Source organism: Neodiprion fabricii, chromosome 4 (assembly GCF_021155785.1).
Source record: "Neodiprion fabricii isolate iyNeoFabr1 chromosome 4, iyNeoFabr1.1, whole genome shotgun sequence".
NCBI lineage: Eukaryota > Metazoa > Arthropoda > Insecta > Hymenoptera > Diprionidae > Neodiprion > Neodiprion fabricii.
Genome location: NC_060242.1, coordinates 38,288,952 through 38,315,771, shown reverse-complemented (window position 1 = coordinate 38,315,771; position 26,820 = coordinate 38,288,952). Strand labels below are relative to the sequence as shown.

General features: G+C 38.2%; 1 protein-coding gene across 2 annotated transcripts in view; it reads right to left on the bottom strand.

Moving 5' to 3' along the window:
- The window catches only part of LOC124181604 (parathyroid hormone/parathyroid hormone-related peptide receptor-like), a 47,932-nt gene that overhangs the window by 1,711 nt on the left and 19,401 nt on the right, over positions 1-26,820 (bottom strand). For both annotated transcript variants that reach the window (XM_046568315.1, XM_046568314.1), the window contains 10 exons: positions 23,107-23,194; positions 14,516-14,622; positions 11,700-11,846; positions 4,756-4,850; positions 3,862-4,196; positions 2,555-2,685; positions 2,357-2,442; positions 2,098-2,242; positions 1,568-1,835; positions 31-179 (listed from right to left, as the gene is read on the bottom strand). In XM_046568315.1, coding sequence (XP_046424271.1) covers positions 31-179; positions 1,568-1,835; positions 2,098-2,242; positions 2,357-2,442; positions 2,555-2,685; positions 3,862-4,196; positions 4,756-4,850; positions 11,700-11,846; positions 14,516-14,622; positions 23,107-23,194 — 1,551 coding nt within the window. The remainder of the gene's footprint in view (positions 1-30; positions 180-1,567; positions 1,836-2,097; positions 2,243-2,356; positions 2,443-2,554; positions 2,686-3,861; positions 4,197-4,755; positions 4,851-11,699; positions 11,847-14,515; positions 14,623-23,106; positions 23,195-26,820) is intronic.

Here is a 26,820-nt window from a genome sequence, read left to right as displayed (position 1 = left end):
TTTTGAGAAGTGTAAAAGAATGGTACTCACGTTGGAGCAAAATGACAAGAGCGATTGCCCTGTGTATTTGCTACACATCGGAGACACATGATTCACTTGTATGCGATTTACAGCACCTGTACCAGCAACTTCGAGGTAACCACGACTACTAGCCAAACTCTCTCCTTGCGTCTCTATATCTAATTATATAATAAAGAAATTTTTTTTTTAAAATACACAAATGTAAATAATTTGACAATTATTGTGGGAAATTTAATGTAAAAATTATTCGCAACTACGGGAATTCTTGAATGCGTCTAGATGGAGATTTTCAGAACATTTCGTAGAATTTGAAATTTATACCGTTCACGTTTATGGAGATATTATGTGAACAGATATTACGAAAGACGTGTAAAGTATAAAATCGTGAGAAATGATTAGTATTCATTTCGTTTTTATGTGAAGTATATGCTATCGTAATTGTGCTCGTAGGTACTTGTCGCTAGATAATAATTTTTAAATATCTACCAAAAAAAAAATCAATACTTTTCAACTATTTGAAAAACTAATCGACGAGTATGACGATAAGATAATCACATGCGACAACCTTGCAGCATTGCTATTATACATGGAAACTCTTTGATGAGGAATTAATTTAAATAATAACACAGGTCTGCGATGAAAAAGTTTTCTGAATTGTACATGATATATAAATTTATAGATTTTGGTCAGCTGATTCAGAATATCAACTCCGTTTTTGCGTATCACATCATGATTTTTTGCTGTTCATATATATATATACACAGAGAGATACTCTTCTCAGATTAACCCTATTAAAATCAATATTTTTATCAGTTTCAAAGGAGTAGTCTAGTAAATTCATGTTTACTTCATTGATATGAAGATGTAGATTTTGAGAATGTCATGCTTACAAGCACGGAAAAAAATGTCTAGAATTAGTTCAAAACTGTTGATGCTAAATTGTTAGGCTGCGTAAAAGATCCTACTTAGAAAGTGTTGTCTAAGAAATTGGTTTCTAATATAATCCTGATATTATTCCTAAATTCTACGTTCTCAAACACTAAAATTTATGGAAAACATCAGAGTAAAAAAAAAAATTTTTGTTTCGGTGAGCTGTGTAATATTTTCTTGACAATCTTCAGATATTGAAAAAAAATAGAATTTTTTTATTTAAATTTTGCTTTTTGAAGTCATATGTGAAAAAGTTGATAAAATAAATAACTAGAGCCAATTTCGAAAAACTATGCTTGCTCCTAGGGTCACTGATATCAAATCTTACTAATGGTAAGGCTATTCAAATGTCAAGAGCAACAAAACCACTGTTGACCAGTGTAATCAAAACTTTGGTAGTTTTATTAATAAATTTGCCGAATGTGACGTGGTGTATATCATATGAACGTCGTTTTTGTATGACATTTGGGACTACTTTCACGAATATTAACACTTCAGTAAAAGAACTATAAGGAAAAAAAAAAAAGAAACGCAGACCTGTGTATTGGCGTGCTTATTGGTCAGTGTAATGTGCAGGGTGGGATTAGTAGAGCAATATAGAGGGACGAACGGACACCTTGCGTACTCGCCATGCTGTGCGTCGATCGGTTGACATTCACCCTACGGCACCAGCATGTCCACGGCTTGTTCCACCACGTCGTATCCTCAGGTTTCTTGTTAAGTTTAATCGCGTTGCAGCTACATGTGCTGCAAGAGTGAGTCGAAGCCCTCGGACCCCAACGGCCGCGTCGAAATCGATGGCAATTTTTTGTTCGCCATGCCCGCGAAACTTCGGCGCGTACTTCGCCATTCAAAAAGCAGTAAAGTACCGCGACGAAAAATCCCTGAAACGAAAAACGTATGGCTGATTTGGCAATGAAACTTATGAAAAGTTGTTACGTATTTTTAATTCAATTTTTGGGAGTCGATCGGAGATAATATGATTGTACTTGACAGCTGAACAGCGATCTTATCGTTATTTTATTTCAAATTGCTCGGGTTTGATTCCAATATGGCCGCCGTTCTCATGCCGGTTGTTCCGATTACTTCCGGCGATCGCCGTTTGTCATGCGGATGTATCGTTTAATTATACCTATGCATACGTACCTGAAAGGACGCGAAAAGTTGATCTCCCAAGAGCCACACTAGTTCAACCGTTTCGTTTTTAACCAGGCCATATTGCATTCCAGAAAATATGGTGTAGTGGATACCGAACAGCGGAACAAGGACCAAGGTACTCCTAGCCCATCTTCTGTTATTCAAAATCGAGAAGCGTTTGCGTTAGAATTAGTACGTTAGATACAACGGGCTGGTAGAGAGCTTAATTATTAATTGTAAGTTAATTAGAAATAAAAGGTTCGCTCACTTGTATCTCTGAGTCTCCTCGGATACGGTAGATTTCAGCTTTAACATCAGCACCCGAACTATGTTGATAAACAGCACGAAGTTTATCTAAAGCGTTAACGGGGAATTATTTCAAATTTTAGGTAGAGGGCGTTCTTTCGTCCGCAGTAGAAGTTTTCGAATAGTTTATAAATTCGTTAGAGCGACATCGTAGACTCACCAAAATTGAGAGCATCGTGGGCACGCGAATGATTAGAAACAGCAGGGAGTTCTTGTGCGTTGTCCAACAATACGTGTCCTCCAAAGCCGCTCTAACCGCAACCCAAGGAAGGACGAATATGGCCGGTAAACCTGGGAAGATTGGCTCCAAGGTATGAAGTATAGTTTAGACGGTGAACGTGATATATGTCTCGGATAAAATGCGTAAAGAGTGAGCATGAGTGATATACTGCAGGGTGCCAGTTCGTGGTCTCGTGCATGAGTAATGAGATTTATCCGTTTCGTATACATCGACGAAGCAATAACGATGCGACAAAATTGGCTCACGCACCCATATTTCAGGCATACCTATACTTTTCTATGGATTCGAAACTTGAAAATTCAAAATGGCCGCCGGAAATGTAAAAAATCATTTAATTCAGACAAAACAATTGGTGCTCGATCGTTTCTGATTGGGTCACTGATTGCGAAACTGATGTGGAAATTAAATAATTCAAAATGGCTGACCATTCAGATCTGCTGTTCAAAAGATGTACGTTAGAATTTTGAGTTCAGGCGCGTAGCCAGCATTTTCAAACCCTCTGGGTACCATGTACCTTTATTCGGATAAAGTAATTTCTTGTAGTTTCAACCGCCATATTGGAACTGCTATTTCGAATTTTGACATTTTAAGCTGAGGCTGTCGATCGGTAACCGTAAGAACCCCAGATTTATGAATACCGAATCGATAAGAGGCAGAGAAAATCTAATGTGTGCGGTAGAGAAATTTAATTGCGCTATATTATATAGATAAGCCAATTTATTACAACGGGTTTCACGCGTATAATAACATTGCAAACACACTCACGCGTATCATATACATAGATAGCATAAAATTTTTCCATGAATATAGCATAAAATCACCGTCAGTATTTCTGCAGAAAAATTTGATTTATTTTCTCGCCTTTGTTACAGGGTATATCGTGTGGATTCTGATGAGCAGCTACTGGAACCTACTTTACGTCCAGCCAACAATAAGACACGCATTTGGTTATTTTAGAGTTCGTACACGACGATTATACACTTACGTGCTACTACTCCCAATGCAGGAACTGAGTCGAGGTGAAAGGAATTGATATAAAAATTTGAAAATATTTGGGAATTATTTTCTAATTATGTGACGCCGATTTGAAATGATTTTTTTAAGGTCCACCCTAGTGTACACATACACCTATATTACGTGTCCAGTTTGATGGACGAGTATGGATTAGATGGAGAAGCTTTCAAGCGTTTGAAACTCCACCAAGTTTCAAGGCTTGTACGACTCACCCCAGCCGAGAACGACGTAGCCCGTGATGCTCGACTTTGAATCAGTAAAGAGAGCCAGAAAGATCAAGTTGTGAAGGTAGAGGCCCTCCATCAGTATCCAGCAATAGTTCGCGAGGATGAAATACTGCCAGACACTGGTGAACGCCTTGCAGTGCCAATTGCTCTCGTTAGGATCCGACAGCCAGTAACTTTCGCCTCCGCCTAGTACCAAAACGTCGGAGGACAAGCCGAGGCCGTCGACGAATATCGAGTGCTTGAGGAGGGCGATGAAGGCCCGCATCATAAACGAGGCGAAGAGGTGCATGTGCAGCATGTTCCTTGGGCATCTTAGTTTCCTGTAACAAAGAATCCGCGAAGCGTCAGAAAACTCCACAAACTCGAGTCCGAGGTCGCGGAGACTCGTGGGTAAAGAGATTTCCTAGTTTCAAGATGTATAGTCGTATATACATATAAGATTCACGGGTGCTCAGAAGTTAGACTTTTCTATACTTTTCCAATGTATCGCGGCATCTTCGTCGCGGTTCGCTGCGGAATAATCCACTCTGTTATTTCGGCGATGAAATATTTTTTCATCGATTTACTAACATTTATTTCTATACATATAAGTAGGTACAGCAGAAAGTTTTACGATCGGTTCATTTGTCAACGCTCTTTCCCTCTTTACAAACATTATGTGTTGTACTTCACGGTCTCTAAAGCGCAAACACATATTTGTGTTCACTTATAAAAACAGAACTGATCTATTCAACATATAAACAAAGTTTAGAATATAATCTCGCTATTATCTCGGATCCTGATCACCTTGACGATTTTTCTCTTCTTTTCAGCATCAATTACTGCAGTAAAAACGGGATTCATCTTTCGGTATGTGTAAAACAAGGATTATGCACTTACTTTATGGCTGCCAGTATGCAGAATGCAACTATCAGGGTTGACAGGGAGACGGAATACCCGGTCAGTGAAATCGTCTTGACGATCGGTATGTACTTCTGAAATATCCAAACAATATAAAAATTGTGAACGAAGGTTTTCAGTGCTGAAAAGTCGGACGAAAGCGAGGTGTAACACAAGTTTCGCTTCAAAGGGGGAAAGATTTATGGGCTCCACAGCTTTTATCGTTCAAGAATCGTTCATTCAAAGCTTGACACGGTTACGATATTAATGGGGGGGAATTTTTCTTCTCTTTGGCCAATTTTTGTGGCAGCGAATTCTTTCGGTTGTGTATTGCGCAGCTTTGAATTTTTCGTTACAAGTTTTCTCAAGGTTGGCGCGGTTCTGTAACACGTTACTGGAAAAAATTTCTAGAGGCGTGTAACAGATTTCAGTGGTCTGAAATTGAGACGCAAAGTGCGTACGTGTATAATCGATTATGCTTATACGTAAATATATTTCATTATTTTCGTTTTCATATTCGTGCTTTTTTCACGTACCCATACTACGCAGAAATATTTTCCTCTTTCCATCAATTCTGGTCAACTTTTACTATACATATTGTGACGATGCGAAGAAGTATATTTTTGTTATGGAGATGTGCGAGGGAAGTAGTTCCAGTTTTTAACGTTCCAATTTCCTTACGGTCGTTTAGAAAATTTTGTTTTGACCGTTGTACGAATTGGTAGAAAAAGAACGAACGAAAATATCTTGTGCCGTGATTTTTCGTTTGCTTCGAAGTAACGTGTAACCGTGACCCGTGATAACCAAATGAGCCAATGTTAACTTTTAATTGGTATTGAGTATGTTTATTAGGTTTAGAAACACCGCTGATCCTCAATGTAATTGAAATTCCAAAGGACCGATTTGCCCTTCGCTTAAACCATCCAATTTCGAAAGCCGATAGCACCCATTCTCCGAAATGAATGTTGCCTCCGCCATTTTACTAGTCACCGGATGCAAACTGGATGGACCGCATCTCTTCTCCCTCATTCAATATTGCTTACACCCAAAAAGTTAGCAGGGACGATGTTTTTCCCGGTATGAAGAACTCTACATCGAGGAGAATGTATCTTGGAAAAAGTGATGGAACACAACTTGAAGTTCAGAAAATTTTTGTGGAATTTGGAAATTAGCGATGGGCGAACAATGTGAGAATTTGGTGCAGCAAAAATGAACCCACCGGCTATACGTCGGACCAGCTCGTATTATTCTTTCCCCCGGTATAAGAGTATAATTGAAGGTGCAGACTGCGAGGGGTTTTGTCGTTACTCTTATTTTTATCTGAGATCTCACTGCACGATTATCGTTGTCATTACATTATACCAGCTCCGTTAGTGGCGTAGAAATTTTTGTGGAAAAGATACCAGAACGTGTCGCGGATTTCCGGCCCTGGAAAGGCATCAAGGAAATTAAACTTCTTGGGAATAAAGTTGACGGTCTCTTTATAAACGAATGAAACATGAAGAATAAACCATTATCGTGGGTATAAACGATCAGTGACATTTATTAGATTTAGAAGGTGAAGTAAAAAATGCGAAGGGGAAAAAATTGAAAAACAAACTTCATTTTTCGATTTTACTCGCTGGCATCTTCACAATATAATTTCAGCCGGAATACGCGGATATTGAATATGTAATATTAAAGAAGCTTAAACCACCTTGCAGAAGTCCGATTGCCCCTCGGTGAAAGAGGCTTTCGGTTCAGTGCGAATAGAATTTGGACCGATTTGCGAATTGAAAAACTGGGGAACCTTAGAAACGTTTCGTAGCTCTGGGAATATCAAAGTCGCGAAATTGGGGACTAAAGCGCGATTCAACGTCTAGTCGCAGTGTGATTCCATTTGGCTGATCCAATCATCAAGTGTTTCTTTAGACGCCAAGGTACTGCTTTGGTTAGCAGAGAGGTGGTTCTTTAGTGATTCCGGCGTCAGTAGAACATCCTTTTGGAGAATTGTATAATTTACATTGATGTTGCTGAAATAATGCACGAGAATAAAATTCACGAATTTCAAGAAGATTTTGGATGATAGTTTATTATAATTTTATTAATAAAGTTATGTCGATAGGTTTTCATTTAATTACAGTTATCATCAGATAGAATTAATACGGAGTGTATAGCTCCATTATTTTCATACATCTCAATGTACAGGAAATTTCTTTCGATAAAAAATGAACGTTTCAATTTTCATTTTGTTATTATTAGTAACACGTCAATCCAGGTTATGTGAAAATACAACTCGCGATATTCAAATTTCGCGCCATGTAATCGGATCCGGGACGCGAGATTTTTAACCTATACACCGTCGTGTTTATCATTAAAAATCTTTTCGAAACGGTCGGCAACGTCTCCTTTTCAACGTATCGTTGGATAGATCTATATTCCAACAACCATTCTTCACTTTTTTGTCAAGGTCCACAGATTTTATGAAACAATTGTGACAGCATTTCCGTTGAGAAAACTTGAAACGGCCATATGCGCTATGTTAAAAGTTCAATTTCCAAAAAGCTCGTTTTCGCGTTTTTGGCCAGTAATCTGGTCTGATATCCAACAAGAGGATTCACTTCAGTTCCATTACCAATCAGTCCAACTCTCGTATACAGCTAAGGACTTTGGATTGACTAAAGAACCACCTTAAGTACACTTAACGCAGTCACTGCGGTGTCAGCGGAAGTGCGACTTGGACACACAAAGGCTTTGTGAGAACTGAAAACGTCCATATAGTCTGTACCGGATCAGATCGCGGTTCGTTTGCAGCAGTTTGAACAGTTCCGGAGCTTTCATCAAAGTTTCAATATGTAAATCGCCCGGTGATTAAGGGGAGAAATCCCTTTAGAATTTTCAAAAAATCGATTTTTTTTTTTTTTTTACATATTTCGAAAGTATAATACCCAAAGAATATACCGACCAAAGGAAAACCCGAAATAATGAATATTTGCGGAGTTATCGCATATAGTGTAGAGCGGAGCGACAGCGTGCGGTCAGGTAGCGAGTCGGGCGCTCGGACCGTTAGAGGCGGAGCAACCTTCGCATCACAATGCTCCCTTATTTACCTTTTCTTTTGACCAGGTAGATGTTTCGAGAAATTTTATAGAGGGGACATTATAGATATATCCATATAGCGTGAACCGGTAGGTATACGGAACGAAACGTTGCCCGAAAAACAGATTCAGTTTCGTTTGAAATTTTGTCACGAACGGTCGTGTTTACCAAAGTAAAATGCCAAACTATCCGAAAGGAACGCGAGGCAACATAGCCCGAAAATGTGCGAGCAAAAAAAGAAGATTTCAAGGAAATCAATTTACTGATGCGAGCGGGGAGAATTTCGGACCGAGTACAAGTGACGAGATGAGTGCAAGTGCTAAAAAACTCAAGTCTGCGTGCATAGAGGATGTACGTACAAATCCTTTGCACGCATACAGAATTATTGAGTTTTTAACAGTTTTTACGGCTCTATCAGACATTTTAATTTGTTCTGTGTGCAAGCAAAGAGTAAATTTTAATGAGTCAGGCCATAGAGTGCTCGGTTTCAAAATTGTCGTTACGTGTCGGTGTGGCAATCGAGAAATTAAGTCAGGACCTTTGATTCACACTGGTTACGAAATTAATCGAAGGCTTGTGCTAGTTATGAGATTTTTGGGGGTCGCGAGACGAGGAATCAATACCTTTTGCAATCTGATGGACCTGTGCACTGGATTTAATCAAAGCAGCTACACCAAAATCATTGAGCATATTTATGCAGCTGCCAAGTCCTCATTCGATTTTTCAACGCAGAATGCTGTCAAAGAAGAGGTGAAAAAAAATATCGAGCATGAAAGAGGAGAAAAAATTCTCAAAGTCTCGGGTGACGGTACGTGGAAAAAGCCTGGGTCACTGTATGGTGTAACTACGCTCATCGGCTACTACTCTGGTAAAGTGGTCGATTTAGTTGTGAAAAGCAGTTACTGCCAAGGCTGTACGTTCTGGAAAAATAAGACTCGTACGAAAAAATATGAGGAATGGTTCGAAGATCACGAAGAAAATTGCATGAAGAATCACGAGGGCTCCGCGGGAAAAATGGAGGTTGATTCTATGATAGAAATGTTTTCCAGATCTGAAGAGAAATTTGGCGTAAAGTATGGCAATTATGTAGGTGATGGCGATTCGAAAACTTTTAAGGCCATTCTAGAACTAAGTCCTTATGGTGACGAGTTGACTGTTGTAAAAAGTGAATGCATTGGCCACGTAGAGAAGAGAATGGGCACCAGACTCCGAAACGTAAGAAAAGAAAAAAAACTTTCCGGAAGAGGCAAGTTAACGGATACAGTTGTCAAAAAACTAACGAAATATTATGGTTTGAGCATTCAAAGAAATGTAAATAGTGTTGAAAATATGAAACAAGAGATCATGGCTACTTTCTATCACATTTTTTCAACAAAGAAAAAGCCAAATCACAAATACTGCCCGACTGGACCCGAAAGCTGGTGTAAATGGCAAAAAGCAATCGCCTTGGGTAAAAATCCAAAATTGGAAGATCTTTCACCGTTACTTCCCGAAAATATCCAAGAGCATCTCCTGCCAATTTATCAAGATCTGTCCAGAGATGATTTGCTAAAAAGGTACTTGGGAGGCCATACCCAAAACGCAAACGAAAGCTTCAACTCGACGATCTGGCGATTGGCTCCAAAACATTTGCATTGCGGCTTAAAAATTGTTGAAATTTCGGCCTACATCGCTGCTGGTATGTTCAATGATGGCTTCTCTTCGATCTTGAGGATTATGAATGCATTGGACATAGTTGTTGGCACCAACTGCAGAATTTTCGCTGAAACTTCGGATGAGGAGCGAATTGTACGGCAAAACAGAGTGAGTCTTTCTGAGACGAAAGAAGCTCGTACTGCCCGGAAAAAACAGCTGGCGGAAGAAAATGAGCTTTTCGAGGAAGAAGAAGGTCTGCTGTACGCGCCTGGCATCGCTGATTAATCGCTAAGTCACTACAATCACTAGTTTTCACATGTTGAAACTTTGAACGCGATTATCTCGAAACAACATTTTCAAAAACTGCTCGTGTTGTAGCTCCAAAAGTTGTCGACCGATTTCGATGAAATTTTGGGAGATCACACTCAGTAATATTAACGGAAGGATGTACCTAAAGTTCGAAAGGTAGCGCGTAAATAAATACCTTTTTAGGGGTCAAGTATGTCGAAAAAAAGGTCGAAAATTCGACCTTTAGAATAAAAGGGCTCCGAAATTTTCAATTTTGCACTTTGTCATCATTTTTTAGGTACATCCTTCCCCTTAATATGTCAATAAACGAATAACACTTGTTAAATCTTATTCAGATCAACAGCAAAAGAGTGACAACTGCAGCACTTTTCGATGTCACGGAAAACAGGCGTCCCAAGACCCTTAATAACGCCGCCATTTTGTGTATGATCGCAACAAAAAAGATTGTTTCTCACCTTGAATGCTTCAATAAAATTATGCTAACATTTGAAAATTATTAGATAATTTTTTTCCCCTCTAAAAAAATTCTCGAAAAATACCTATTTTTCACGCTTCCAAAGGGATTTCTCTCCATTGGCCTGGAAGATGAGGCGAGGGTTCGATTTTCGTTTAACAGTTCACGGAGAAAACGTTTCCGTTAAATAAACGCAAAATTTTAACAGATCTATAGAACAATGCTTGAATAACTTTCAAGACGAGTTTCCAAATTCTCCAGTTATGTAAGTTATACTCCAATTGTGGAGGTGATTTTCCCGTTGAGCGAGCTGTTACGCTTGACTAGTTGTCCAAAGATTCGTTAAGATGTATCACATTACACAATTTCAGCCTGTAATCCCCGAAAATGACGGGTAATTCATCACGTCTCGTGTGTATTCACTTCAGAGCTTTTCCCGCTTGCTTTTAATTCTTTCGTTTTTACAGTTTACTGAACAAAATTTGATTAAAATTTTTGTTTATCCGCTTGGTATAAATATGAATATGAACGAATGAATATCCTACGCGAATGTCGCCTCGTTTTCTACGGACGATAATGATTATCTCGTCCACTGAATCACCAGGCCACCAGGGGTATACTTCGTCCTAAATTTACATTTGCCAACTAATTGTCAAACTACTATTACACCGCTCTCGTCTCGCACTCGGAATGTGGGAAATCTGAGTTTAGTTTTAGCCGCGGCTCGCCTCTTCTCGAACGCACCTTTACATTCGGGGATAATTGGGTCGCTACCCAGATCCTTCAATTATGATTATTCGCGAATTTTAATGCTGATTTGCTGTTAATTGGAGTTTTCTTCGTGGATTTCCAAGGGCTGAAATTGTTTGGTATTACGTAATTTGAAAGCGTGTTAAAAACCTCCGACTTGTCTTACAATGCAAGGAAAATCCTTATGTATAATATCCAAGGTGTACCTCACAGATTTCTTTATTCTTAGATGTATTTTGTCACATCAAGAATCGCGTTTAATCTTCAGAGGGCCGGCATTTTTCCCTGGAAATTTGATATTTTTCAGAGGTATGATTTGGGTGTATAATAGTCAACACGTCCGGTGGAGTTTCAGAGTTACCTGCTGGCTCTTGTTTGGGACACTCCGGCCCTCTAAAGGTTAAAGGGTGAAAACTACCCCTAAAGTTGACCCTCGTAAACAGAGCATGCAACCCCTAAGAGCGAAAGTACTGCGCATATTATTGTCCATTTATAGGGAATAACGTCCAATTGATTTCAATGACAAATTTTGTGTCATTTTCGAGAGATCCGAAAAGATCAATTTTGTGGGGTATGCTTTAGGAGTGGTTTCAGTAATACATGCTTGATATTTTTTTACTCTACTAACTTTTCTCTACTCAAACGTTGATGATTAAAAATTAAAATATCCCAAAAAATTTACACAACTATTTTCAATATAGTGAGGAGAAATTCTCACCGCAAGCGAAGCGTTCGGGGTTTCCAGCTGCATGACGACCTTGACGAATGGTGTTTTGAAGCACTGCGAGTAGTTGCTCCATGTGCTGTTAGTTGTGACGTTCCAATACCAGCTGCCGTTGGACATGCAAGACCGAGTGGCGTTTTCCTGTGAAGAGTAAAAATGAAAACAAAAAAAAAAAAAAATGCGACTGAATCAAAAACAAGCAAACAAACGGTCGAACAACATAATAGTCAGAAGAACGAGATTATCAATATCCCTTACGCTGCAGGCTGGGGTACAAAATCACCTCACGTCATGTTTACCGTAAATTTCATATGAGAAAGATCCGAAATAAATAATGTAATATCGCAAAAATCGTTAATTCATTCCTTTTCCAAAAATACAACTTCGCTCACTAAAATAAAAATACCTACTGTCTTCTAATCGCGCCGTGTGTCCATAAGTTTTTTCTCAAATGTCATGTGTCTTGAGAGTAACTCGGTTAATTTTCAGTTCAAAATAAATTTCATTGTTTCGTGAACGTCACAATGACGCCAACTGTGCGAGTTACACGGTGCTTACACCTAAAATGAATTAAAGACAAACAACTCAGGGTAATACCCAAGCGTTACGTGACAGCATAACATGCGCGAAATGCGAAACGCGAGGTGCAATTTGAGTATGGTGGTCAGTAATCAGCGTTCGACTTTACTTGGGGTGATTTAGTTTTCTCGTAAAGGGCTTCGCACTGCTCCCAAAAGGAGATCATGTCCGATTATCACGCATTTTTCAAACCTTTTTCTCCCATTTACCAACCCCTGTCCCAGCATGCTGACCTCGTCTTCTGTTTATAGCCGTGTAACTGGGCGCAGTCCACCATCTGTTTAATTAGTATTCAGACTTCGATCAGTTTAACGAGAACAATTCCGCGCAATGAGTTCTCACCGAGTCTAGACTCTGGACACTTTGTGAACTTCTGCAATCCTATGGCGGGGGGTTATTTCTCAGGCGTGAAAGTTTGAACGACAACTGACTGCCGTTGAATTTTTCTCCTAAGATCGTAATTGACAGTCACAAACATTTGCAAACTGATCGCATTCCAAAATTAACTGTCGTATTAGATCTCGCTATGCAGATAATTATCGTTTCGTTGAAACAAATTGGTTTATAATCGCGTAGAACTGTAGGTTCCCTTGACGATTGGCCCGATACAGGTCAAACTGCGATGTCTGTACGCCGGTTGTAGTGCAGATGGTCAAACATCACGCGAGATCTTCCCCAAGGAAGACCCTGATGGACTCTTAAAGTCAAGCGGCGAGCATTTCTGCTAACTCATTTAAGAGTTTTTTGTTTTAAATAGAATGAAAACACTTGGAAAAACTTCAGTTTGAGGGCTTTATTACTCGTAGTTTTGAAAAGATTTCACAATTTTTTCATCAAAATCAATAACGAAATAGCGGCATGGCGCCTCCCCACAACCCTTAAGTAGTTAAGTGGTGCAGGTATGACAGGACAAAGTTTAGGTATCTAGTGCATAGAAAACGAAATTTTTTCTTTTCTTCTTTTTGAAACAACTGTCTCCGAGCTCCACTGATATTTTACTGGCCGATTGTTATATTAACCTACTAATGTGAATATTTCATGAGGAATAAACCTCGCAATGAATTTCATCAGACACGGTTCAGTTGAAAGTAAACTTGAACGAAGCAAAGCAGCTTGATGAAACCGCTTTTATGCGGGGGTTGAAAATTGACGTTTTAAAAACACTTTTATAATGATGTACTGATACAAATTCACCGCGAGGTTTCTTCTCTTCTTCGCGCTTCGTGCCTGCGCACATTAACTTGGAATATACGCATTACTTATTTTCCCCATTACGTGTGAAGTATGAAGTAAAAGCCGATTTCTGCGAAGGGACGTTGGAAAAAAAAAAAAAATTCGAAACCTTCGAGATGCATGAAGAGAAGAAATGAAATGTTCTCGAGGCTTATGTCAATTGACTTTCCGTTTGATCTACTTAAGGAGATTGCTGATGAAAATTGGAATGTAGTCACGCGACCCAAGTATTTACACAACCTTGATTGATATTAATTATTAAACGTTACTATGCAAATTTTCGGATGGTTGTGAAATTGCTTATGGTACTGAGGATAAGAAGGTGCTTATAGTGAAATATCCTTTACCGTCAAAATCACAGACAAAAAATGTCGGCACGTCGATACAACAACTATCTTATTAGTAAAAGCTACTCTTAAGAAGGTATTCGTAAAGTATGAAGATCTTTTTATGTGTTGTTCGCTAATAACAGTAAAACATATGAAGTGTCTCATAAAATATTTTGTCGGAATTTTGTAACAGTGAAATATAATTCAGTTCATTCGAAAAAAGTGATTAGATGACAAACGATGAATATTAAATTGGTAATTTGTCGAAAACCTTTACTTTGAAATTTTTTTTTTTAAATTAACTATTACATTTCAAGACAAATTAGTTATTTTGAGCAAAATGAAATTTTGAACAGGAATAAAACAATTCAGAAAGAAACAAAATACCAGAAAATATATCATTTTATTCAAAAAATCATAATTCACTGAATTTTTAATATTTCGAGCTGAAAATTGACCGAGTCAACTCTTCACACACAGATGTTTTTCAATTGAAATTTAAAGCGAACGTCGCGGGGTCGTTTTCACCCCGGTATGGAGCGCAAGGGTGAAAAATGATATTGAACGTTTATACGCGCGTTGAAGATAAACCGAACTTCGATTATATGACGTACTAACTTCGCGCGAGGATTTCATAAAAGCTCACGATTCGCGATGAGGGAAACTTACCTTGTCGTTGAAACCAGCGATGTAATCCGGGCAGGCGACAGTCGCCACTGCGCCAGGGGATGTGGATGGCCAACAGAGGATGCCGTCCCAAAGCTTCGGGCAAAAGCCTGCAGAATTGAAAACAAAGTCACACGGTAGTCGGATGAATCAAAATACTCCTGAAAACCGAAGCCAGAAAGCTTCTCGTTACTGCGTGAGAACTTGGACTAAGCTTTATGATTAGTAAGGTAAGTGTACCAGTTACTGACCCTGTCCCAATTATTGACCTTTTTTGGTTCTTAGTTCTAAAATTACTAAGAAAACAAATTTGTACCGTGTAACCCTCTAGCGATTGGTTTTAGTCATCGAGAAGTTCACAATTTGTGCCCCCAGCTTATAATTTTGCAAAATACATGGGTCAATGATTGGGTCTAAACGTGTCAATAACTGGTATACACTTACCTTATGTTGAGTTTTCGGTCACGGCACGATGCGGAAACGCTTTTGGTGGCTAATAGTCCTTGATCGTAATCTCATCCTGTACATAATTCTACACAGTATGGTTCTCTCAAAGCATCATTTATTTCATCAGTGCTTGAGAGAAGGATTTAGCCGTCCTGGGGTCAGAGTTACGAGTCGACTCGGTGCACAGAGAGATAGAGAGAGAGATAGTAACCCAATGGAATAATAAGAAAAAGTGGCTAATATGACTGAAAGAACCGATGAAGGAACGACTGATTCAAAGGAGAAAGAAGATTACTCGTACGGTAGAGAGTATTAATAATGCTCTTTCATTGAGTATTGAACCTGCGTGTGTTGGACTTGTTCGGAAAGTGGAATTCCAAGTACTGTACGAAAATTGGGATCAGAAGTTTGGAACTTAATGGAACACGTCACGACTAACGACCATGGATGAAATTTCATCCAGCAACGGTGGAAGGAGGTGAAATTATAACGATATGCCTCGTTGTAGCGTGCACACTTTGTATATATATATACATATGTTGAACATAGGTAATGTGTAGGTGACGAAAAACCACTTCCAGAGGGTCGTAAACTGTTTAAACGGAGATGCGACTCGCTCTCTGCTTCCTGAACGCTTCCGAAAGTCGGAGAAATTCTCTCGTGACATGGTCGCATTAATTTATTTAATATATACCGCGACATATTTATGACAGAAAATACGCGTATCATATAAGCGTTCCGGAAATTGTGAAATGGAAACGCGTGACCCGCGTATTTGTAAACACCATGAACCTCTGTAGATGTGAAGCGGAAAAGTGACGAGGAGTTGGCGGGCGTTTTGAGGAACACTTATTTCGGTGTTCGCCGTTAAGGTAGTTCTTTAGTGACTCAGGAGTCGTTAGAACATCCTTTTTTGGATAAGTGTATAATTTCTATTAAAGTTATTGGATCAGTGCACGAGAATAAAATTCATGAATTTCTGATGAAAATTCATGATGATAGTTTATTGTAATTTTATTAATAAAGTTATGTCGATAGGTTTTCATTTGACTACAGTTATCATCAGATAAAATTAATAGGGAGTGTACAGTTCCATTATTTTCATACATCTCAATGTACAAGAAATTTTTTTCGATAATTAATGAACGTTTCAATTTCCTTTTTGTTATTATTAGTAATACGTCAATCCAGGTTATGTGAAAATACAACTCGCGATATTCAAATTTCGCGCCATATAATCGGATCCGGGACGCGAGATTTTCAACCTATACACCGTCGTGTTTATCATTAAAAATCTTTTCGAAACGGTCGGCAACGGTCTCCTCTTCAACGTTTCGTTGGAAAGATCTATATTCCAACAACCATTCTTCACTTGTTTGTCAAGCTCTACGGATTTTATAAAACAATTGTGACAGCATTTCCATTGAAAAAACTTGAAACGGCCACAAGCGCAATGTTAAAAGTTCAATTTTCAAAAAGCTCGTTTTCGTGTTTTCGGCCAGTAATCTGGTCTGATATCCAACAAGAGGATTCACTTCATTTCCATTACCAGTCAGTCCAAGTTTCATATACAGCTAAGGACTTTGGATTGACTAAAGAACCACCTTAACGGTTCACCACTATTGAACTCAAATTGATCGTTACAGTGTCGCGTACAATTACGCAATCCGCATTATACGTGTGTGGGTATCTATAAATGAGCCATCGGCCTGCACCCTGCGTTGTTGGCTAAAGGCGTTGCTTCACGAGAACCAACTGAGCTGCACTCCTTTCCAGGGTGTGTAAATTTCGGTCTCGCAAATTCTTACGAGGTTATACGATTCTCGTGAAAATGGTTCATGCAGCAAAGTACCGAATAGCATTTCCAAATCGTTGACGCGAAAAGAGTCATGATCATTCGGTCCTGTTATAGCATTTGTCCCATTACGGACCAGTAAGATCCGTTAAATGTTCTATAGCATTTTTACCGAATTGTATACAAGAGTGAGAACTGAACCCTTGTCAATGTCGACCTCAATCATCATGCTATTACTTCTGTTCAACAGTACGGGAATGGTTGACTTTTTCAATATACGAAGCTGGGTCAAACAATTTGCGAGTAGATTGAACGAGGAATCTTCTGGATTACTCGGAATCCTTTGTTATTTCCATAATTTCATCATATTTATCTCTCCGCACGCCTCCGTTGATTCGTTCGATTCGTGTCCGGATACCGAAGTATTAAAGACTTGTCACGTGCACTCGAGACGATCATTTTGGATTGGAAACGATCCGTCATCTCTCCGTGCAAAAGATCCTCCGGTACTCGTTTTACGCTTTCCCGTTCATCCTGGTAATCTAAAACTCGATTAGCACCATGGAAGCATCACGAACCTTGTCTGCGATGGAATCTCATCATAAAATTAGGTGGAAAAAAACTAAGGATTATAAAGAAAAGTCTCGAGATCAGAGTTCGCCGAATGGTCGAGTCGATTATGAGGAGTAGAAGAAGTGCATAAAATTTCGTTTCAACAAACACGAGCTTGCGCAAACTCTTCATGTGCGAAGTTCGTCGCTCTTGGTGTTGTATAAATTGGTCTTGGTACGTGTGTACTCCACTACGGTGAAATCGAAATGCAACCAATGGACCGAACGCGTATTGACGAATAGTGAACAATATTCACGTTCCACGTAATTTGATTTCGAGACACCTAAAAGCACGTATTGGAGAATTCAGGGTCGTGTGTAATTGGGCGTCCTTTGGGGGGTGAATAGTCATCGTGCTAAGTGACCCGACGTCACGTCTTCAATGAGGTTGGATTAAGGCGGTTTGATGGGAAAATATCGTCACTTTTTAGCCGTTTTATTATTAGGAGAAACTGGGATGGTCGATTCTTTTATTAAACCTTAAGCTGCGCACCTCCTGTGTATGTGACATTGGTGTCGCTGGAGATTCCACATGGAAAACTCATTGCGTAGAAACGGAGGTATTGAGTCGAATAACTTGAAAAGATTCTGCGTCACTCTTTAAATATTACATTTCAAGGCAAATTAGTTATCTTTGGCAACATGAAATTTTGAATATGAAAACAAGAAAAAAATTTTTGAAACAGTGAAATACCGGAAAATGGATCGTTATACTAAAAAAGTTACAAGTCGCTGAATTTTTGATATTTTGAGCTGAAAATTAACTGAGTTACTTGCGAAATACAGATATTTGAGAAAGTGAGAAAAAAAACCGGACACACCGTGTGATGAAAAAAATGGATTTATTTCAGTGCGTGATGTTGTATTTTTGAAAAAAGAATGAATTAACGATTTTTACGATATTTCAGTATTTATCTTGGATCAAATCAGATTGTTCTGGATATATTGCCATGCGGTCGTTTTAACCCCGGTGTGTAAGCCTAAGAGTTAAAAACATAAAAATAGAAAATAAGTTCTGCATTTACCTACAAGATTAAAGTCGATTCAGACAGGTACCGATTTTTCTATTCAAATCTTTTCAAGACTGTTGAAAACCTGGTAGATTCATTTCACTTCACTCGAGGCAAGAGTTACTCGCTTTATAATTCAGACGAATGTTTTCTTATAATTTGATAAACACTCGATGAAGTTTTCAACGAACGAGAGCAGACTTTATAAGCGAAGCCGTGCCTCCCCACCCCCCTCCCTCATTTTGAACTTCTGTTAATCAAGTCAGTCGAATTTAGTTACAAGGTTCTGTAACCCTTGCAGACAGAATACCCGGTAATTCATCATCTCGTCTTCAGACTCGAGTCGTTGTAAACGTCGCCTGCAACGTGTCAAGTTGGGAAATACCGGGTAACTTGGACATTTCCTCTCTCTACCATGTATTCAAATTAATTTAATACGTGGGAAGAGATGGTTCATGGTTCACATCGTAAGCCAGATATGGGGGTTAGTATCCTCATCCTTATTAGAGGCTTTTATAATTCATAATTATGCTAACGTGGGGAAAACCACATCATGAGGCGGATTTTCACGCGCTTTTTTTTTTTTTACCCATTTTTTGTTCAGTGGTAAAAATTAATTGAAATTTAATCCCAACTTTGTCGTTATTTTATTCATATTTTGAGTTACGCGTAAAAAATTTTTCAACACATTTGTGGCGAAAATTTAGAAGCTTTAGAAGTCCGAGTTCGTTGTTCGCGGAAAATATGGACGTAGCAATTTTTATCTGAAAGTGAAATGGTTTTTTGTTTTTCCTCTCGTTTTACAGTATTAGCATGTTTTCTAAGACTATGAGCCAACATTTCGCGTCGTATCATAATTTCGATGGTGTTTTTTTTATTGCAAAATAAGTGGAAAAAAAAATAAATAAATAAATAAAATTGTGAAAATCGAGATATTTTTTTCAAACACCGATTTTGACCCGCAATGAGGTTCATATTCTAAGAATACATGTTAATAGTGTAAAAAAAAAAATAAAAAAAACAAAACCATTCTGCATTGAGATAAAAATTGCTATCTTACTTGAACATTTCTGTCGAAAAATGAGTTGAAAAAATTTGTAAACGTAATTCGAAATATCAATAAAATAATGTTATTTAAGCTAGATCAAATTCCAATAAAAATATCCTACTCTGAAAAATTCATAAAAAAAACGTCTGAAAATCAGTATCTTGATGTGGTTTCTCCCTTTTCACGTGTGCAATGAAGATCGTTCGTTTGATCGATTGTAATTTTTTTGTTTTTTTTTTCCTTTTTATATTTCTATTTTCTCACCCCCTGAAGCGTTTCGTCGTAATTATATCAATGTCATGCTCCTTATAACAAAGTGTTGCTCTCAAAATTCTCGGTCCCCCATAATTTGACAGGTGGATAAAAACAAAACTCTTGACAAGAGCTTAAGTGCTCGGGACAAGAGGGGCAAGTTTAAAGGCTCTTTTCGTGCTATGGGGTGAAAAAAGAAGTGTCGTACGGATAAAAAAAAAAAAAAAAAAAAAAAAAAAACGGGTTGCAAAACAACGCTCGATCGATTATCGACGAAACGGGAGCAGCTGGTTTCGGTAAACGTTTTAAAACCATGGATTGAAACGTGCCGTATTAACCTGGCGAATTTTTTCCGGCGAAAGGGATTCTCTGCAAACGATATATTTTTTCCCACTTTTGCCACTTCGTCGTTTCGCGGGTAAAATATTGCCGACGAATGATCAGCGTCGTAAAATGAGACGAGGTGGAAAGCACTGTTTTTGAAGGAAAGTTAACGATCGTCGGTGATTCGAGGGACACAAAATGGACGGTTAGCGCAACTAAGTCTGTGGATGTAAAAGGTGTTCGAGGGACCGGGATAAAGTTCATCCGTGAGAAATGAATGTCCGTGTCTTTATTCGGTGTCGAGCAAAGATTTCCGTCACGTCTGTTTTTGCATGCGACGATGGTCGATGTCCGAACAGCCGAGAGCGATGAGTTTGCGAATTTGGAATTGCACGCAACGAAGTGCGAGGGGAGGAAACGGTGGGCAATAAATCAACCCCTCGATTCTTTATAGAATTTCTTTTATACCGTGGTCAGCGAGCCTCAAGATTCGTATTTATTTGGCAGTCCTTAGGCTTATTGTCGGGTAGGAGTAATCCTTGAAGAGGAATCCGCCCGAAGATGCATTAGAATTGGGAATGAGTGGAATATTTCGCTATGGGATCGACGGATATGGGTCACCTGTGTATAATATTATATTGGGGGATTATTGCGGGGATCGATTTGAAGAGATATTTCCATTCGGCTCAAATTTCCCAAATTTTGTTAGCCTCCCTCCCCTCCCGTAAGTCAATAATGACAGAGGAATTTCGTCCGGTTCTTCTCGCTGTTTTTTTTTTTCTTTTCTTTTTTTGTTTTTATCTTCCTCACTTTTTTTTTTCACTTCCCGTTTTTCTTCGCTCAGTGAACAAAGGAGGTTATTGCAATCCACCCGAAAATGAAAAGTTGAGTTTTTACTAGATCTCGACGATTCAAGATCTTGAGAATCAGATCCGACAATTTTCGGACGAATGCGGTGGACAAAAAAAAAAAAAAACTAAAAATATTCGGATTTTGGTTAAAATTAGTCGGCGCAGGTCTTTTGGGTCACCGACAACGAATCCAAGGTCAGACATCAAAAATTTGTAATATTGGATCCATTATAGTGGTTGAAAATAAAAAAAAAATCGTCATAATTTCATGTAATCCGGTATCCCAAGGCTTTAAAATCGTTAATCACGAATCCAAATTTGTAGTTCGAGATTCGAACTGGATATCAATATATTTTTTTTCTCTTAACTTTGAAGCTACGGTGCGAAAACTGGAAGTTCGAAGGCTGGCTCACGGTCAGCTTAATGCCATTTTTTCTCTCTGTGTATACACACTTCGAAAAGTCGACGGTTTTGTGTAAGCTCAACTCCTCTTTACTTGTCCGTTGTAATTACTCCGCGTTTTAAGCGCGGTCATTTGTTTATGTACAATTATATCCCCTAAATTTTCACTTCAGATTAATTATCGCGGCGAAAATGGGTTTGAAATTTATAAAGTAATACTAGATGACGTGAGAAAGATGACGAGAGAAAATCGTTCTGAAAGTAAATGCGAAGAAAGGATTTGTTGAATTTACCAATTACGACGACAGAAATCTTTGATCAGTAGAAACGAACGTTAATTAATCCAGCAAAATAATGAAAGAGAAAACGAGCAATTTTTGAGACTTTTGTTTCTTCTCGATAATCAGTCACGAGGATTCTTCGGTTTCTACTTGTATACGGCTTGAATATTAATTAGAGAATTTATTTAACAAGCAATTATCACTGCCCGTCTCGCAACTCAACATTTGCACGCGCTACAAGGCCAAACTTAACGACGATTTTTTTTTTTGTCTTTTTTTTTCTGTTCCTCTCATTTTTCCTCAAGAGTTACGCGATGTTTACACAAATAGATTTGTCTACAGTAACGAGCTACGGCTGTTTATCACTTACGATTTCATAAGTTAAATAATTTCCTCTCTTAAATTCCTAATTAAACACGCACGCTGTTTGCATGCTTGAAAATCAATCCGCCCTCATGGATAAGGAAATGAATTTCGGGTTGAACAGTCGCTAAACGCGACGTTTTTTTGATCCCAAATCTTTTTTACATGGCTCCGATAATGTAATCGGTTGCTGATCGGATCCACGTCGAGTGGTACTGATGGCACAAAGAATCTATCATCGAATTCTGCGCGATATTTTCTAAGCAATAACGTTTTTATATTTATTCGTATATTATACAAATAAGAGCTACACAGACAATGAGAGAAATTTTTATTTCCGGTTATTTTCCAACAATATTCAAACCGTTTTTTTAACGATACCTGTTTTACTGAATTTTTCTAGTCACTGTAACAAATGAAGTTTTTCTCAGTGTACTTAATAGTGCGCAGTGATAAATTGTGAAAACCACGCAAGCTAGATGAATAATTATATTACACAGCTGTAATTATTTACGCGTTACTTTCCGGTGTATTTCACAAAGTGCGGTTTCTCAAAGTTAGTCACCGTTCCCAACCGCTGTCATTCGTATCCGGCATAACGCACGGAAAAAAAAATTCTGTTCGGCGAGCTGTATTCTACAGCTCCAGTAACTATACGCACTCTACGGTCTATCTTGTAGTTACAGCAACTATATATTAGTCAGCTCTGATAGCTGCAAGTTGTTCAGCTCTCACAGCTGAATGGTTTTGCTCTAAGAGCTGTAAGTTGCGCTGTGCTCTGGTGCGTTGACATATTTCATAACCTTCAAATTTCATGAGTATGATTTGAATACGGTTGATAGATAATTGTTTAAATAGTCCATTCAAATATGTAAATGACACTGAATAAATAATGATAATAATGATGAAAAATAATACTAATAGCAATATAATTGTACTATTTAATAATAAGCGCTGTGAGCGGAGCCGAAAAATTCTGGTCTAGCTCTTCGAACGAAGCTGTTTAGCTGAGAGAGCTGAACAACGTACAGCTATGACAGCTGACTAACAGTCAGTTATACGAACCATGCAGTGCTTTTCCGATAACGGAACGTTTAGTTCGACGAATTGTTTACAAGTAACTATCTAATATTTAGTTCCACGAGCTGAATTTTTTTTCCGTGCGTTCTTGCACTGTCACCGCGTCATCGCTTTTTCGAGAAAAACTCACCGGCCATGTCCATCGTTCCGTTTTGACACAACCCAGCTTGCAGCTGCATGATCTTTTTCTGTATGCTCGGACTTGTGTAGCCCGAATCCTGAAATGATAAAAGAAAAATTTGGTTACGTATTTTCGGATCAGTTTTATTTTTATATATAAACAGTCGCGGCACGTCAAAAACTGTTAAAATTACTGCTCGAAACTCGCGAGTCTAGAGCTTAAAGAACCAGTTTCGAATGCGCGCCATTATCGAAGTTAGGTTAACCTTAAATCAGGTTGAACGCACGGAATAATCACGTGACAAAAATGGCGCGCAATACAAATCGCAGTTCCAAACGCCTCGGATTGTTTTGTAGATTTCTTTTTTAATTCTATTGATTTACGAATAGAGTTGACGTTTGGAAGTTATTGGCAGGCCGAATTTACGCGTAACCGCTTGATACGGTATTACGTAGAATTCAATGGGCTTAGAATTGGCAATGCACGTTTGTCTTGTCGCATCATTATTATAGAGAATTGAAATTCAAATTGAACGCTATTTGGTGCTGTGAATTCTGCTCCATTGTTTAATCATGCTGTTATTCTGAGCCTGAATAATCCGCTTCTCGAATTGCGCTTTCGTTCTGGTGAACAAAAATTTTGAGCTTTCGAGGCAATTTGTGGTTGTTTCTGTACAACCGAACGACTCACCACTAAAAAAAAGATGATATGATAAATCGCAATACGTTTTGTAAGAATTCAGTGTGTAATTTATTACATGATTTATCTCGTAAATTTGATGAAATATTTAAAAAACACAAATTATCAGATACACTACATCAAAAATCATATAGTTGACTGTATAGTTGATATTGTGATTTCGTGTTTTTGTAATTTATTACGTTATTTCTTGTATATTTTATCCAATTTACAAGATAAATTATGCAGTAAATTACACGGTGAATTCTTTCAACACATCTTGTGATTTATCACATCAACTTTTTCAGTAGGATTGTACCTGTAGGCATTATACAGATACGTAAGGAGCTCAAGTATTCTCAGGTCACAACGATTGCGAAGCGGCTCAAATAATGCAAATCCGGTTACATAATTCACAATTCATCCCTCTTTCTTGATTTTCGTTCTGTTATTCTGTATTACGGGCACTTCTGGTTAAAATGCTTCAATAGATCGATATCAATTGAAAAATGTAAAATGTATTGAAAAACATAATTTAAATTCATAAATGTAAATAGTTAATTTGAGATCATTTAAAATGTTGAATGCAAAATGCCGTTTAAATTTCAAATGCCTATTTTAAATGAAAACCATTTCAAATATATTACCCAGCAGTGATTACGGGGAAAACAACCCTTGCGAAGCAAACTCCTTTGCGTATGCTTATGAGGTTGATTTGATCAGCTTTGAAACGCGAATGTGATTTTAAATTCTCTTTCAAAATCCCCTTTCGTATGTACATACATAGTACCTGCGCTGAGACTTGTTTCTCACAGATCTATTCGCGTTATATCTGGTGTAAGGGAATCGTTCGGTTAGGTTTCACGAAGTTATCAAAGGATCCTCCCTTCTCAATCCCCTCCAACCCCCGTAGTTCTTAGAAAAGAAAGTGGAAAGCTTTCAGGTTCTTTTGTTTGCGCTTATTACCACGAAAGAATGAAACGGAAAAAAAGAAGCAAAGAGAGAAAGAGAGAGATAAAACACAAGTAAGTGTTCGTACGAATTATAGAATTGCATTTGGTAATCGGAAATTACGATTGTCAATCACCGTGAATAGCGAGTGAAGGAGAGTCTTACTTTCCATCAGTTCGAAAGTTGTAACCATAGATCATCCTCTTCGCCACTTTTTACAATACATCATAATCACAGTTTTTTTTTATTCTCTTTTTATTTTTTTTTCTATCTCGAATCACCTCCTCGGATTATTTGCTGCACGTTTGCATAATATAGCCAAATTATGATGCGCACGATTTATGTTATACAAAATGGTCGTTTTATATACCGGGACAATCTGTTGAAACTTGAAAAGCAACCGCGCATGCGCGAGTTTTATCGGCTGTTCGCACAGGCTGGCCAATCCGAGTTTTCAGCTGTCGAACTCTTTCTACCGGCGATGCGGTTGATACGAATTTTCGAGGTTAGAATCTCAAATAATCGAGGCAGCGACTCGGAAAGGTTTCGGAAGCGTTTGTTGTCGGGTCGGAAAGTTGATTCTTCGAAGAACGGTCGGAATTCAACGCTTACGCTCTTTGAAAATTCAAACGTAGACATTTTGCGTAGGTTGGCCCGCCTGCGTCGCGGACTGAAATATCGCTGCGTGAAGATTTGGCCGACCAATGAGATTCAATTATTTGGCGCATGGGCGGTTCAGACGCGTATTTTAAACTATTTTTATTATTGTTTTTGTTATTATCGTCATCAGAGGTACAATAATGCACATACTACGAATTTGTGTAAACAATTTTCTTACACACCTTCTATTCATACGATACAAATATTTCTTTACCCCGATTTATTCGTAACTATATCCGTATATTAAATATGTCTGGAGTTATATGACGCGTTATGCAGAGTTTTGTTGTTGTTGTTGTTGTTGCAGAGTAACTCATCTATAATAACGAGAAAACTGTGTACGCTGGTCGTTTTTTCACTTCGCGGAATATATGTCTAGGCGATAATAACATATTTGACCTATGGAAACGAATTGTATGATTATATATTATACCGTAGGTGTAATATTTGTGTGTAAATCGTATATTTCCCCGAATCGCTTAATTTTCTTAATTTTCTGACGCTGAGTAAGACCTCGTGAACGCAAAGCAATTCCATTTTTGCATGTTTGACTTACTCCGAACTTCCGTAATTTTCGCTCCCGAACTTCTTGCGCTGCAGGATTTATTTAATCCTCGAGGAAGATCCGCAAGCACGAGGCTGCAATCTGCGGCGATGCGGAATCATCAGCTTATAAGCTCGCTCGGGCGAAACTTTCGCTTCTTGCAGACAACAATATTAAACATTATCCATATTAAGCTTCGGATATAATTTCATCCCTCGGTACCGAATCTTGTTTCTATGTTTGTTCTTCAACGCCGATTAGGATACAAATCTTCAAGGAAATGGGTGCGTAATTAAAGATTCCTCGTTCAGTGTAAAAAGGGTTAAGGACGAATGGATGTACAGTCAGGTCAATAAGTGCCGGAAAAGAAGCAAAAGTCTCTTGAATTGAAATTTGCAGACTTGAAAAATTAAAGTTCGTTTATGTATGTAATAAGATTAGCAATTGTCACAAAATTAATCTACCTTTCGATTTTTATTATCCAATTACATATGCGTGCGGTTTAAAATAATTTATATATTATTTTTCGTCGCTTTGAAAAATTAAGGAAAAAAAAAAAAAAAAAAATTGATCCCGAAGACGAAGATGAATAAGGAGATACGATTCGCCGAGGAAATGATTTGGATTCTTTTTTGGCCAGAAAGCTTTCACCCTTTTTTGCATATGACTGAAGCAGAGAAATAAATATATTTCCTAATTTTTCTTTTTTTTTTTTTTTCCCTTCCATTCTGCAACATCAATAATCGGATAAAATTGGCTATTTTTCTTTTATACGAGACACGAAACCCTTATGGCAACGATCAATTTTCTCTCTTGACGAGCTTTCATCACCAGCCTCGTAAAGAAATAAAGTAAAAGCCGAGGAAATCTTTTTTCCCGGAAAAAACCGA